The sequence below is a fragment of the Bos taurus genome, chromosome 1 (assembly GCF_002263795.3).
Source record: "Bos taurus isolate L1 Dominette 01449 registration number 42190680 breed Hereford chromosome 1, ARS-UCD2.0, whole genome shotgun sequence".
NCBI classification, from domain to species: Eukaryota; Metazoa; Chordata; class Mammalia; order Artiodactyla; family Bovidae; genus Bos; species Bos taurus.
Genome location: NC_037328.1, coordinates 2,120,526 through 2,134,520, shown reverse-complemented (window position 1 = coordinate 2,134,520; position 13,995 = coordinate 2,120,526). Strand labels below are relative to the sequence as shown.

At 51.0% G+C, this 13,995-nt stretch overlaps 1 protein-coding gene and 1 long non-coding RNA gene across 9 annotated transcripts in view; one reads left to right on the top strand and one right to left on the bottom strand.

The window, feature by feature from the left end:
- Window positions 1-4,921, bottom strand: part of LOC132346179 (uncharacterized) — a 56,504-nt gene extending 51,583 nt beyond the window's left edge. For 2 of the 7 annotated variants that reach the window (XR_009495937.1, XR_009495935.1), the window contains exon 1: window positions 1,826-4,921. This is a non-coding gene — a long non-coding RNA (uncharacterized lncRNA). The remainder of the gene's footprint in view (window positions 1-1,825) is intronic. The other 5 variants (XR_009495940.1, XR_009495942.1, XR_009495936.1 and 2 more) reach the window with 4 other exon arrangements.
- IFNGR2 (interferon gamma receptor 2) overlaps window positions 4,908-13,995 on the top strand; it is a 31,443-nt gene continuing 22,355 nt past the window's right edge. For both annotated transcript variants that reach the window (XM_005201116.4, XM_024993617.2), the window contains exon 1: window positions 4,908-5,159. In XM_005201116.4, the coding sequence (XP_005201173.1) occupies window positions 5,081-5,159 (79 nt within the window). In that variant the 5' untranslated portion in view covers window positions 4,908-5,080. The remainder of the gene's footprint in view (window positions 5,160-13,995) is intronic.

Below are 13,995 nucleotides of genomic sequence, written 5' to 3'. Positions count from 1 at the left end.
TCCTTAAAGTCTCATGATAGAAAAGCAGGATCTTGTTGGTGAGCCTCAAAAGTATGACGGGGGTGGTCAGAGCCAGGTTTGATTGGGGGAATTGAAAAGGCACGATGAGAAGTTTGGCCTGAGATGCAAAGGGCTCCAGTGCTAGCCAGGACTGGCTAGGAGTGCACCCCTAGGTGCTGTGTAATTTGGGAATATGATCAGTTAGATTTTGATCAGAGAAACAAAACCACCCTGCAATGTGTGTGTGTGTGACTTGATGTTAAGAAATCATGGGAGGGACTTCCCTGGTGGTCCAGTGGCTAAGATCTTACATCCCAATGCATGGGGCCTGGGTTCGATCCCAGGTCAGGGAACTAAATCCCACATGCCACAATTAGAGAGTTCTCATGCTACAACTAAAGATCCCTCATGCCACTGTGCTGTGTGCTCAGTCGCTCAGTCCTGTCCAACTCTTTGCGACCCCGTGAACTGCAGCCCGCCAGGCTCCTCTTTCCATGGGGATTCTCCAGGCAAGAATACTGGAGTGGGTTGCCATGCCTTTCTCCAGGGGATCTTCCCAACCCAGGGGTCGAACCCAGGTCTCCCTCATCGCTGGCAGATTCTTTACCCATTGAGCCACCAGGGACGCCCACAACAAAGATCAAAGACCCCACGTGCCATAACTAAGACCCGGCACAGTCAGATAAAGAAAGAACTATTTTACAAATAAATAAATCAGGGAAGTTGGCTACATAATCTGTGTAAGACTTTTTTTTTTTTCTGTATCTGGTGCTGCAGTCTGGGCAGGAGGGGGAAGAGAAGGTGGACGAAAGGAGGGGGGTACAAGGACATGCTCAACCCACCATCAGTCTCTCACTATCTCCAAGTCTCCAGCAGGGTGCCTTGCAGGAAAAGGGGATGCTTTTGTCAAGGAGCTAAATGGGCACCTGGCTCAGGAGACAGGGAAGCCATAGCAGCAGATGCTGGAGGAAACGTCGAGACTGGCTACCTCCCTGTTCTACAGGACACCAGTAGATAAGCCACAATACTGTGAGCAGCAGCAATCCCTCTCGCCCCGCCCCAGTCTCCTGAGAGGAGAATGGCCACATTCTACCTTCTAAATCCTGTTTAAAAAAAAAAAAAAAAATCCGCTGGTCCATGCTAATTCAGAACTCTGCAAGAAGGAAATTTGAGGAAAAGCAGTTTTGGCTTAGCTCAATGCATACTGTCATGGCAGTCGGAGGGCGGTTGGAAAGGAATTTTCAGACACACAGCATTTCAGGGGGGAATGAGTGTATTAAGAACAAAGAGCAGAGATAAGGGCACTTTGAGCACAGTGGGGCAACCTCCTAATAGACCAAGGAGAGTCGACACATTTCCTGGGTTAGCTGCCAGTTCTTACAGCCTCAAGACCAAGAAAATTCCTGGTGGAAGGTTGGTTAGGGCGCCTACAGTGAGCACTACTGTGGGCATTTTTGCCTAATATGGGGTCAGGATGCCTGCTGGGGGACTTTTGGCAACAGTTACAAAGGGGCTCAGTCCTTTCCAGAGATGGTGCTGCTTGTGGCTCTACTTCTGTGGCCTTGGTACAGGACTCCATGATAGTATATGCTCAGTCATGTCTGACTTTTTGCAACCCCATGGACTATAGCCCTCCAGGCTCCTCTGTCCATGGGATTCTCCAGGCAAGAACACTGGACTGGGTTGCCATACCCTCCTCCAGGGGATCTTCCTGACCCAAGGATCGAACCTGCTTCTCTTACGTCTCCTGCATTGGCAGGCGGGTTCTTTACCACTAGCGCCAACTGGGAAGACTTAAGATGCCACAGATACCATATAAATTCACCTCAAGGCAAGTTACTTAATTCTTCTCGGTGTCCTCATCTGTGACACGGCAATCATGGCAGCCCGAAGTGGTAAAACACATGCAGAAGCACCCAAGCCATCAACCAATGTGGGCTTCTTTCTCCACCCCTCTCCCACCCTCCTGAGGGCGGGGAGGGCAGCACCTCTAGATTATTCATATAAGGAAAACATTTCAGGAAGATCAGCAGGTCAGAAGGTAGCAGATTAACGGAAAGGAATGAGGCAATTCAGGTTTTGTAAGGCTGAAATTTGTTTGTTCATATAATACCCATAAAGAATACCCAACTAAGAGTATAAAGTCAGGCACAAAAGTATTCACTTCGCATTACAAAATAAATCACAAGTTACACATTTTTAAAGCTGCTGAATACCACTAACATTGCAAAAATTCCGGAAAATAGAATACCTGTGTTAGTTAACCGCCTGACATACCTCTTTAACGCTCTTTTGGGCTTCCCTGGCAGTTCAGTGGTTAAGACTGTGCTTCCACTTCAGGGTTCAATACCTGGTGGGAGAACTAAGATCCTGCATTTCCCAAGGCATGGCCCCAAAATACTCTTTTATCTACACATTTGATTGTGTAATTGTGGCCTCTACATGCAACAATCCTTTAAAATATGCTCTAGGGAATTTTCTGGCGGTGCAGTGCTTAGGACTCCATTGCAGGGGGCAAGGGTTCAATCCCTGGTCAGGGAACCAAGGTCCTGCAAGGAGGCATGCAGCGCAGCCAAAAAATTAATAATAATATTTAAAAATAAATACATAAAATATGCTGTATAGAAAGAACAAAATGTTAATTCAGTCTTTTCCTCTAGAATGATTTAATCAAAATGTTTCTTCGTATTGACAGTTTAGAAAAGTGTCATTTAACTTCACAATGCTACTGCTGTATCATGTCAAGACAGTTCTGGAAAACACCACAGGCACCCCAACACCATCCTGCATGGTCTCGAAGTGTGTTAAAGGAGAAGTTGATGAGGAAAGAGACAGATGTCTGAACGACTGTGGTTAAAAGCTCTTACTTGGCAGATTTCACAAAAGCATATGACCAAGTGCGGGGAGTCCCTTCTACGGCCGTGGACGAGGTTGTGGAAAGGAGAGCCTCTGAGGTGTTTGCTTTCAGTGGTTTCTCAGTAAACCTGCCTCCAAAGGGGAGCCAGAGGGTCACCCACTTACAAAGGTTACACCCAATAAACTCAGCTCTAACATGATGCTCTGGCTGGGCAGAGATGGAACCAAAGGACAGTGGTTGCTGGACATCCTTCACAGCCAATTCCAGTGAGACTCGCTTCCTATTCTCTTCAGATTGAGGATTCTGTGGAAATCCCAGTCATCTCTCCAAGACTTCGCAGTCTCTCAGCCAGGAGAAAGAGGAAGCAGAAATGCCAGTCCCTGAGAGAAATTGTCTTTGGCGAGCTGCCTTGATGTCGGGGGTGGGCGGGATAGTTACTTGCTTTGGGGATAGTACATGCCTGGGGTGTCAGCAGAAGGTCCACCCAAGCAGCGAACTGGGTAGGGCTCCTTTTAGTACTTTGCCAGGAACTGTAAGGAAAACATAAACCCTCTACATTTTAGCAGAGAAAAGCTCTGGAAGGAGATTGTCAGGGGGTTTCCAAGAACCCTCAAAGACCACAGGCTTCACTGTCGCTGCCCCTGAGCATTCCACATCAAGGAAGACCACCAGCCTTCCCTGGCCTGGGCTGAGGCACAAACACATGTGTCCTTTTCTTTAACTTGATTTTTTTTTTCCTGATTATAAAAGGAAAATATGCCCATTGGGGGAAAAAGAAAAAAGCCTAAGAAAAAAAAAAAAAGAAGAAGAAGAAAGTAAAGAAACCCTGTTATCATTCTGTAATCCCACACCCTATTTCAGGCCAGTGTTTTGGCGTATTTCCCCCAGCCATTCTCAACGCGTCATTTTTGCAAGGATTCTGCTGTTTTCACTTAACATTTAAACCATGTCTTTGTCTTGGAAAAACTCACTCTAAGCATCATTCAAACACTGCTAGATATCTCAGCACCTCTGTTTACAAGAGTGGCCAATTTCAAAAGAGTTCTCCGTTTTGTCCAAAAGCAAAGCTTGACTGACTTACGGAATAGTGCGCTGCCAAGCCACCCACAGGATGTCCAGCACGATCCGAGGGGACTCGTGATCCCTTTCCTTGGTCCCGCCCGCCCCCATCCGCAACCCCACCCCAGCCTCCCCCCAACCTCCCTTTTATGCCTCCTTCCTTTCCTGCTGAACTTGGTTTATGGCTCATATTGAGAGAACAGAATGGACTCAAATCCTTGCTGGCATCCAACGGATAAAAGCCAACTCAGACTCCCACCCCCGCACCCCCAGCTCCCGGGGTCACTTCCTCATAGACTTCTTCACGGCCTGCCCCCGGGCCAAAGCCACAGACCATTATGAAATGTGGGGCGGGTCCCTCTGCCTCGCCTTGCCGGGCGCCCAGAGCTCCCAAAGCTCCCCTCCTTCAATCAGTCTTTCCAAGGCTCTTTCCAACCCCTATACCCTTCGACCCTACTGTCAAAAAAGGGTTAAAAGCTAAATATGTACTTGAAAGTCTGATAAACAAGCAAAAGCTTCAGCCTAAGGGAGGAACTCTGGAATTGTGCAATCCCAGGAAATCGGGGGGCAGTGGGCGAAGATGGGGGTGGGGTGAGGGTCGAGGGCTCCGCGCGAGGCCCATCCGGGGCTCTGGTTGCCGAGGGGTCTTTCCCGAAGGATCGCGAGCCGCAACCCGTCGTCCCCAGCACAGAAGGCGGCGGGTGGCAGGGTTCCCTCTTCCCCCGGCTCCTCTGAGCCAAGGTCGGGGCCAGCCGGCTCTGCGCTTGCTGGGTGACGCCAGCCCCTCAGGGAGACCCCGGCTCGCGCAGAGCCGCGCGGGGCGCTCGGGCCGCGGAGAGCCCGGGGACCCCTGGGGCCGCGGTTCCCGGGAGCGCCGGCGCGGGTAGGGGGCGCCAGGAAAGTCCCGGCGGCGGGCGGGGTGCAGGGGCGGGGCACGCTCCAGGAGGGCCGGGCCCGGGCGCGGCGGCCGCGCGGGGCGCTCGTCCGCCCCAGGACGCGCTGCCGCCGCTGCAGCCGGCGGGGCTCGGGAAGAGGCGGGCCCCGCGCGCGCCCTGCGGTCGCCATGGCCGCCGAGGCGGCGAAGTGAGCGGCTCGGCGACCCCGCGCCGGGGCCGGGCTGCGCCCCCAGCGCCGCGGAGCGTGCGGCGCCCGGAGCCCTGGGCCATGCGGCCGCCGCCGCCGACACTGCTGCCGCCGCTGCTTCTGATGCTCAGCGGCTTTGGCGCTGCGGCGCCCCCCGCAGGTAAGCGGGGCCGGAGTGACCCCGAGGCCTGCCGGAGGCGGCGTCTCGAGAGTGGGAGTCCGCGGGGAGCCCGCAGTAGGTGGGAATCCACGGGAACCCCCATTGATTGGGGGGGGCAGTAAACAGGGGTGTCCCGTGCGGGTGGGGTCCGCGGGGAGCCAGGATCAGTGGAAGGGGTTCAGGGCTGCCCCGATCGGGTGGGCTCCGCGGGGCGTGGGAGCCCGAAGCGGGTGTGGGATGGTCGCGGGGGGTGGTGGGGAGGGTGGATTCCAGGCAGTCTCGGGCCGCGAGCTGTAGCGGCGGGAGGAGCCCCGGGCCGCGCTGCCCCTGCACGAGTCTGGACAGTCTGTAGCTCCTTCTCTTAAGAGAGAAGCCCCCAAAGCTAGCGCGGCTCGACTCTGAATGTCTCCAAATGAGCAGAGGAAAAACCAGATTCAGGGCTCGAGAAGAGGCTGCTTCCGCCGGCCACAGATTCCTCTTCCCGACCGCCTGAATGTAGCGCTGCCTGGCCTCTCCTCCCTGGGGTGGGGCGCAGCCAGAACCAGGTCCAGGCCTGCTTTCCTCGCAGTTCCGTGCCAGGGAGGCCTGCCACCGGCGGGGACCTCTGTCCTGGGGATCGTGACTGTACCTCAATCTTAACTGAGGCCGGGTGTGTCTGATTAGCGGGTGTGAAGTCCAGGTGGTCATTCCCCCGGGGTCGGATAGACTGGCCGGCGGAGGAGGGGGAGTGGGGCGGCGGCGCAAAACCCAGAAATGTTGCCCTGCGGTGGGCAGCGGGTCAGCTGAGCCAGAATTTTAATCCTAGCGCTGTTCCCATCTGGACTGCCCCACCTAAGCTCAGCCTCCTGTTTACCTCTGACACTAACTGACCATACCTATGAGCCAGGGACAAACTACCAAGAGAGAGACACAGAGAGAGAGAGAGACAGAGAGAAAGGAAAAAGGTGGTTGAGAACATTCTCTCTGTGCATCACTCTGTGTTTGTGTTTTGCTGGCTTATTTCTCATGAAGTGACTGATACCATAGTTTGAGTAACACTTTAAAAGTCTCAAGAATTTAGAAGTTTCCTCCCCCTTGGATTCTCAAGCTGTTGTTTGGGCTTGTTTCTTTTTATCAGCATCCCTTGCAACGCCATTAAACTCCATAGGTCCTGGATAAGGGAAGCATTGCATCAGAGAGAGTGTGTGTATGTGTGAGTGTGTGTATGTGTGAGTGTATGTGTGTGTGAGAGGGGAGTGAGAGAGAGAGAGAGAGAGAGAGAGAGAGAGTGTGTGTGTGTGTGTGTGTGTGTGTGTGTGTGTGTGTACTCCCACGCTCCCTGATGTCCGACTCTTTCCCACCCTTTGGACTGCATTGTCTCCTGCATTGCAAGCTGATTCCTTACTGCTAAGCCATCTGGGGAGCACTCAGGGAGTGAGTTCAGTTCAGTTCAGTCGCTCAGTCGTCCCTGACTCTTTGCGACCCCATGGACTACTGCACATCAGGCCTCCCGGAGTTTACTCAAACTCGTGTCCACTGAGTTGGTGATGCCGTCCAACCATCTCGTCCTCTGTCATCCCCTTGTGTGCTCCTAGTTAAATGGCTGTTTCCTCCTGGGAGCTGGACAGATGGGTTTGTATCTTAACTCTACTCCTCAAGCTTCGAGTCTTGAACAACCTACATTTGCTCCTTCCCTGGGCTTCCTTCAGATGAGATTTGTGCTTAGCCACTCAGTCGTGTCTGACACTTTGTGACCCCATGGACTGCCAGGCTCTTCTGTCCATGGAACCCTCCAGGCAAGAACACTGCAGTGGGTAGCCATTCTCTCCTCCAGAGGATCTTCCCAACCCAGGGACTGAGCCCAGGTCTCATGTCTCCTGCACTGCAGGCAGATTCTTTACTACTCAGGTGAGAAGGGAAAGGGAAAGCTCAGGGAAGCCCTCAGATGAGATTCGGGTGTTGGTAATTTTCCAAGGTGGTCCTCTATACATGGGCTGCTCCTGACTAGTCTGTGAATTGTTTGTGATTTGTCTGCTGTGGTCCAGAGGTTGATAGAAGTATTTAGTACTTAAGGCCACAAAATTCTCTTACCGTAACTTGCTGACTTGAACATCCAAAGCTTCTCAGAGCTTAGAGACCACTGAGAAAAATAGTAAATCCCCAACCATAGGAAAAACCATAGCAAATTAATGTATATTAAGGAACTCCTGTTTGTCCATAACCTCAACAGTGGAAAGTAATACGTAATAGGAATGTTTGGGGGCAAACTCTATAAATGACCATAGTGGCCACCATTTATTGGGCTACTCTTTTAACGCGGACAGGCTGTTAAGCCATTCTTTTGAAGTAGATAATAACCCCATTTTGCTCCCTAGGAAATCAAACCATTCTTTTTAGGAAGAGACAAATGGTCTAGGTAGATAAGCTGATATCCAGTATTTACGGACAAGACCAACTTCCTGGTTATGGGTGAGAATTCAGGGAGTTTTTTGTTTTTTACTTCTCCTCACCTGCAAGGTATTAATTGGAGATGGGATCACTGATGTTCATCATAATGACCCATCCATGGAAGGATCCTGAAGGGTCTTCTTTTTTGTTGTTGCATGTTTTTTATTGGAGGATAATTGCTTCACAATGTTGAGCTGGTTTCTGCCATACGACAGCAACACGAGTCAGTCACCCTTCAGGGGGAGGGGGTTTCAGGAGGGAAGGGGTCTTCGATTGTGAAGATTAAATGATTAATTCTGATGTTAGTAGTACTTTATTATCTGTGTGTGATATGTGTTAATCAAACTAGGCTATTAAGACCCAGGAGAGCCTGTTCTTAAAAATGTATAAAATCTCAAACACCTGGATCCAGGGTGGACCGGAGGTAGCCAGTTGGGGCAGAAAGGTGGAACAGGAGGTGTGATTGTACAGTAATTGTATGGAAGATACATTTGGCATCTCCCTAGGTTCTCTCTTCTTACCATTAACAGTGAACCATTGCCCCAAAGACCATGGAGAAGGAAGCAGAGTGGGGCTTTGTGCACCCTTCTTAGGACTGTGAGCTTTATCTTGTAGGAGCTAGGGTGCCATTAAAGGCCTGGTGTCCACCTCCCTGGACTGTGTTAGTTTCCTGTTGTTGCTGTAACAATGACCACCAACTTGGTGCCTTAATATAGCACAAACTTATTTGTGCCTGGTGTCTTTGCTGTGAGTTTCTTTGCCATAGATACCTTTGCCACAAGCATTTTCAACCTCAGACATTTTCAGTACATGACTAATTGGCATCAGGCAGTTTTGCCATAATAGATAAAATAACTGGCTGACAACTTGGTTTGACAGTTTGGTTTCAAGTGGTTGAAATGTGAAAGCATTTCGTAGTGAAGTTGCTGATGGCTTTATCAAGTTGATGGATGATGATGACTTGGTGTTCTTATTAGGAAACACACTACCCTGGGAGAGAAAGAGGCCGATGGCCTTAATTAAAGGTGCAGAGTTGAACCAATGCTTCCCATAGAACTAAATATTTATCAACAGACATGTGACAATATGCCAGCACACACGGTCCAAAGCTCAGTTACAAATACGTGTCCCAATGTTTAGAAGCTGACACCTTGCTTAACAAAAGAAGAAATGTCAGTGAAAAAGAAAAACCATGAGACAAATCAATACACACACACAAAAAATATGTATATATGATAAGAAACAAAAGAAAAGACTTTGAAGACCAGTACTTCGTAAAGCCCACAGAATAAAATCAGTTGTTTGCACAGTATTGCTGTGAATCTACACACATTTTAAATGTATTCAAATGTTTTTCATTTTGCAATAGTCTTTTAAATTTTGTTGTTTATTTTTCATGTTTCATTATGGCCAATGTTATGTTTCTCTTTTATTTTTCATCATTTTCCTTTTGATAAAATTTACTTTTATCAAAAGAGATTTGTGAAATTTACTTTTACAACTTACATAAGCTAAATTGCCTTACGGCCCGTTAGTTATTCAGTGAAAGTGTCTGCAGTGGAAATGCTTGCGGTAAAGAAGCTTACGGTGAAGATGTGTGGTAGTCACTCAGTCGTGTCCGATTCTTTGCAGCCCCAAGGACTGTGGCCTGCCAGGCTCCTCTGTCCATGGGATTTTCCAAGCAAGAATACTGGAATGGGTTGTCACTTCCTTGATACCTAGAACTGAATTCAGTGTCTTACAGTTCTGGAAGTCGTGGTCAGATGCAGACCGGGCTGAGGCTAAATCAAGGTGTCCTAGGGGTGTGTTCGTTTCTGAGGATTCTAGAGGGAGAATCATTTCCTTGCGTTTTCCAGCTCCTGGAGAAACAGTGGTGACCTGGGTCCACCCAGATGCTCCAGGATAAGCTGTCTTTAGATCTTCTGTAGGGCCCTAAGTTTCATCTGCAACTCCGATCCCCATGTACCTAATATGTTCATAAGACACAGACGTCTTGAGGGGAGGGCGCTGTTTTGCCTCACGCGAGGTCAGACCATTGACCCAGCAGTCAGCACAGGCTGAGCCCTCTGTTGGTGGTCACTGGAGGCTTGGTCTGGGTAACAGCTTGCAGCTCACTACCTGCAGCCATCCATCAGGACACCCTGAAACTGTTGTTGTTTAGTCGCTAAGTCACGTCTGACTCTCTGCAACCCCATAGACTTGTAGCCCACTGGCTCCTCTGTTCATGGGATTTTCCAGGCAAGCATACTGGAGTGGGTTGCCATTTCCTTCTCCAGGAGATCTTCCCGACCCAGGGATAGAACCCAGGTCTCCCACATTGCGGGCAGATTCTTTACTGTCTGAGCCACCAGGCACATCTTAAAAATCACACTTAGGCAGCAGTGTGTGGTTTGGTGTCTGGTTTGCCTTTCATTTGTGGTCCTGCATTTGCCCCTCACTCACTCCATCTCTAGGAGAGATGGTGTCATTTCACTTTTCATGTGGAAATTGATGCTCAGGTGTGTTGTGGCAGGATTCCATGGTTCTTGGTGGCAGGATCAGGATTCCAGCTAAAGCCTTTTGCCCACAAATTCTCTTCTCTTCCCAAAGCCTTTGTTAACACCATTGACTGCAGGTCATATGGCCCTAAATATATGGACCCTTTAGAGCCATCCAGATAAGTCCAGAGTTAGTCAATCTTTAAGGAAATCAACCCCGATTATTCATTGGAAGGACTGATGCTGAAGCTGAAGCCCCAGTACTTTGGCCACCTGATGTGAAGAACCAACTCATCGGAAAAGACCCTGGGAAAGGATTGAGGGCAGGAGGAGAAGGGGGCGACAGAGGATGAGATGGTTGGATGGCATCACCAACTCAATGGATATGAGTTTGAGCAAAGTCCAGGAGATAGTGAAGGACAGAGGAGCCTGGCGGGGTACAGTCAACGGGGTCACAAAGAGTCAGATACTTAGTGAGCGAACAACGGCAAGCAGAATTGTACCCACTTCCTGCCCCAGCCTCTCCGAGACCAGAGAAAAGGCAGGACTTACACATAAAGCAAGAAAGAGAGCTTGAGCTTAGCCTGGATTTCTCCTGGACAAATGCAGAAACTGGCTGCTTAATCCCTGAAGGAGAGACAGCAGGTTACTGGGCTACAGCTCCGTTGTTCCCCAGGCCCCAGGAGCCTGCTTCTCCAGCTCCAGGGGATGGGACAGCCCCCAAGTCTGGCAACAGCCAGCCTCCCTGGAGCTCCCGCTCTAGCATCTGAGGAAGAGGAACCGGTCACGCTGTGCTCCTGCAGGTCTCAGCAGCACACGTGAAATTAACCCGCTCACTCCTCCTAAGAACCCTTTGAAGTCTGCACAGTGATCATTGCTGTTTCGCAGATGAGACGACCGAGGCACAGAGAGGTGAAACAAGGTTCTGCCAAGAGCAGGAGGTTTCGCACCCGAAGGTCCTGCGAAGAGCATGGGCCTTTGAACCCAGGCAGTCAAATTCTGGTCCTCCTCACCACCCCCCGGGTGTAAACACAGGACCCAGGTGGTGGGAAACCCAGGTGGTGGGAAACCCAGGAGAAAGGAAAGGGGGATTGGGAGGCAGGAAAGTGCTTTGATAGGGTGGCGCTTGAGCAGAGTACTGAAGGGAGTGGGGGAGAAGCGTGGCCCAGGGAGAAAGAAGGCTCCAGAGAAAGGCAGGGCGAAGTGCAAGGGCCCCCCCTCCTGCCCCCACCATCCATCCCCTGGGGCGAGGAGGTGGCCAGGGGAGGCCGGGCAGGAACGGGCCTCCCTCCTGAGATGATGCATGCGCGGGGCCGAACTGAGGCTGCTGGTGTGAGTGAGAGGGCAGCCTCTGGTGCTTCAGCGTGAAACCCACAGCCCCGAGACTCGGTTTCTTCTCTGAATGCAGTGAAACAGGGGATGCCAACAAACTCAAATATGAGAGCCAGGCTGCAGGTCCCCTGGCCACACCTCTGTTACATGAAAGGTGCAGAAAGCGGAAGGCTCTGATGGAGACTCCTGATATTTACTGAGAAGGCTGTCCTCCGGTCTGCCTGCCTGGCGGGCTGGAAGACATCGGTGGTCCCTAGTGCTCCCCTTCTTAGCGGACTGTCTAGATGGGGGTGGGGAGGGAGGTGGAGAGAGAGGGGATGCCTCCTAAATCCTCCCCAGGGAGGGGGAGGCAGGCAGAATAATGGTCCCTAGAGAGATCCACAGCCCGATCTCCGGAGCCTGTGACCACGTTGCCTTACGTGGCAAAAGGGACTTGGCAGATGTGATTAAATGAGGGTTCCTGAGCTGGGGAGATTTTCCTGGATTATTGGGCTCAGTGGGCCCAGTGCAATCACATGGATCCTTGGAAGCTGGAAGAGGAAGTCGGAACCAAAGAGCTGGCAGCACAAGACAGGCTCAGCCCAGCATTGCTGGAGCAAGAGGCCAGGAGCCAAAGAATGTGAGCAGCTTCTCAGCAAGGAAATAGGCAGGAACTATTTCTCCCCTGGCTTCCAGAAGAAAGGGAGCATGCCAACACCTTGACCTTGGCCTGTGAGACCTGTTGTCTGACCTGTAGGAACAATAAGAGCATGAATCCGGGTTAAGACACTACATTGGCCTTCCTGGCTGGTCCCGTGCCCAGCCCTAACCAAGCCCTCACCCCCTGAGACCCTGCACAGCATCTCCTGGAAGCAGGACTTCATTTCCTGAGCTCACATTGGGATCCACTGGGCCATAGCAGCCCCAGTGAGCAGGGTGGGCCAGTCTGGAAGAGCAGCCTCCCGCCACGCTGCATCTTTGGGCCGGCTTCCGTCAGGCCTGACATGAGTTGGCTGGAGTGTCAAGGTAGCTGGTTGAATTAAGGTCTGGAAGGAAGGTCAGCCCCAGGCCTTAGCTGTGAAAGTGATGGGCATTCTGTAAGTAAACAGGTGGCCACAGACTCCAGGCCACAACTTCTTTCAGCAGGAGCACGGTGGGCCAGGCTCTCAGCTGGTCTTGGCATCCTTCTTTGAGATGCATTTACTGAAAATGTGTGTTTTGAATTTCCTGCTTGGAACTCTGGAATAGCCTGTTTTTCAGACTTTCCAGCTCTGGGTGTTTCTCATTAACCTTTTGGTCTCAGAGAAAGCCTTATCATCACCATGTGTTTCCTCACGAGAGAAAAGCCTTCCACCCTGGTGGCCTCTAGCCCCGTCCTGTAGATCACGGGCCATGCCAAGGAGGGGAGATTCTGACATTGGCAGTGGTTCCCTGCAGAACGTGTTCTTCTGCCATTTGTGGTTCTCAAACGTCTCAACGTGCATGCGAATTAGCTGGGAAGCTTGTTGAAAATGCAGAGTTCCTGGTCTGGGGTGGGGCATGGGAATCTGTATTTTAGCCTCAGTGATTATGACGTTGGGGGAGTCTTTGAGAAACACATGAAGCCCAGAAGACAAGTCCTCACCCTCCCAGGTGTCTTTGGGATTTGCACATCTGGTTTGGGGTGTGTGTGTACACATTTGTGGAGATTTCCCAAATATTCCTTATATCAAAGTCAGGGTCTCATGCTTGTCCAGTAGCCATCAAGTTAATCTTCTCCAGAACCTTCTCCAGTGTACTATGGTTTATTCTTTATTCCTGAAGAAGAAACCAAGGCCCAAGCTCTTATGTTACCCTCACTTACTACAGGCAGTCTCACCGCTGTGACCTGGGTTCAATTCCTGGTCAGGGAAGCCTTTCTCCTTCCTCTCCCCCTGCCACCTACCAATTCCCCTGTGGGACCATACCAGCCTCTACTTCCCTGTAGCTCAGATAGTAAAGAATCTGCCTGCAGTGCTGGAGACCCAGGTTTGATCCCTGGGTTGGGAAGATCCCCTGGAGAAGGGAATGGCCACCCACTCCAGTATTCTTGCCTGGAGAATCCCATGGACAGAGGAGTCTGGTGGGTTATAGGCCAAGGGGTCACAGAGAGTTGGACATGACTGGGCGACTAACACTACTACTCCTAAAGGTAGACAGGTGTCCTCATTAAGCCTCAGCCAGGACCTGCTCATATGGAACTGGAACCTGCAGTTGGAAAGGCAGCCCCAAGCCCCTTTCCCCACAGACTGTGTCAACTGTGCCATCTTTTGTTGTTCATTCGCTCAGTTATGTCCAACTCTTTGCAACCCCATGGACTGCAGCATACCAGACTTCCCTGTCCTTCACTGTCTCCCAGAGTTTGCTCAAATTCATGTCCATCAAGTCGGTGATGCCATCCAACCATCTCATCCTCTGTCATCCCCTTCTCCTCCTGCCTTCAATCTTTCCCAGCATCAGGGTCTTTTCAAATGAGTCAGCTCTTTGCATCAGGTGGCCAAAGTATTGGAGCTTCAGCTTCAACGTCAGTCCTTCCAGTGAATATTCAGGGGTGATTTCCTTTAGGATGGACTGGTTGGATCTCCTTGTAGCCCAAGGGACTC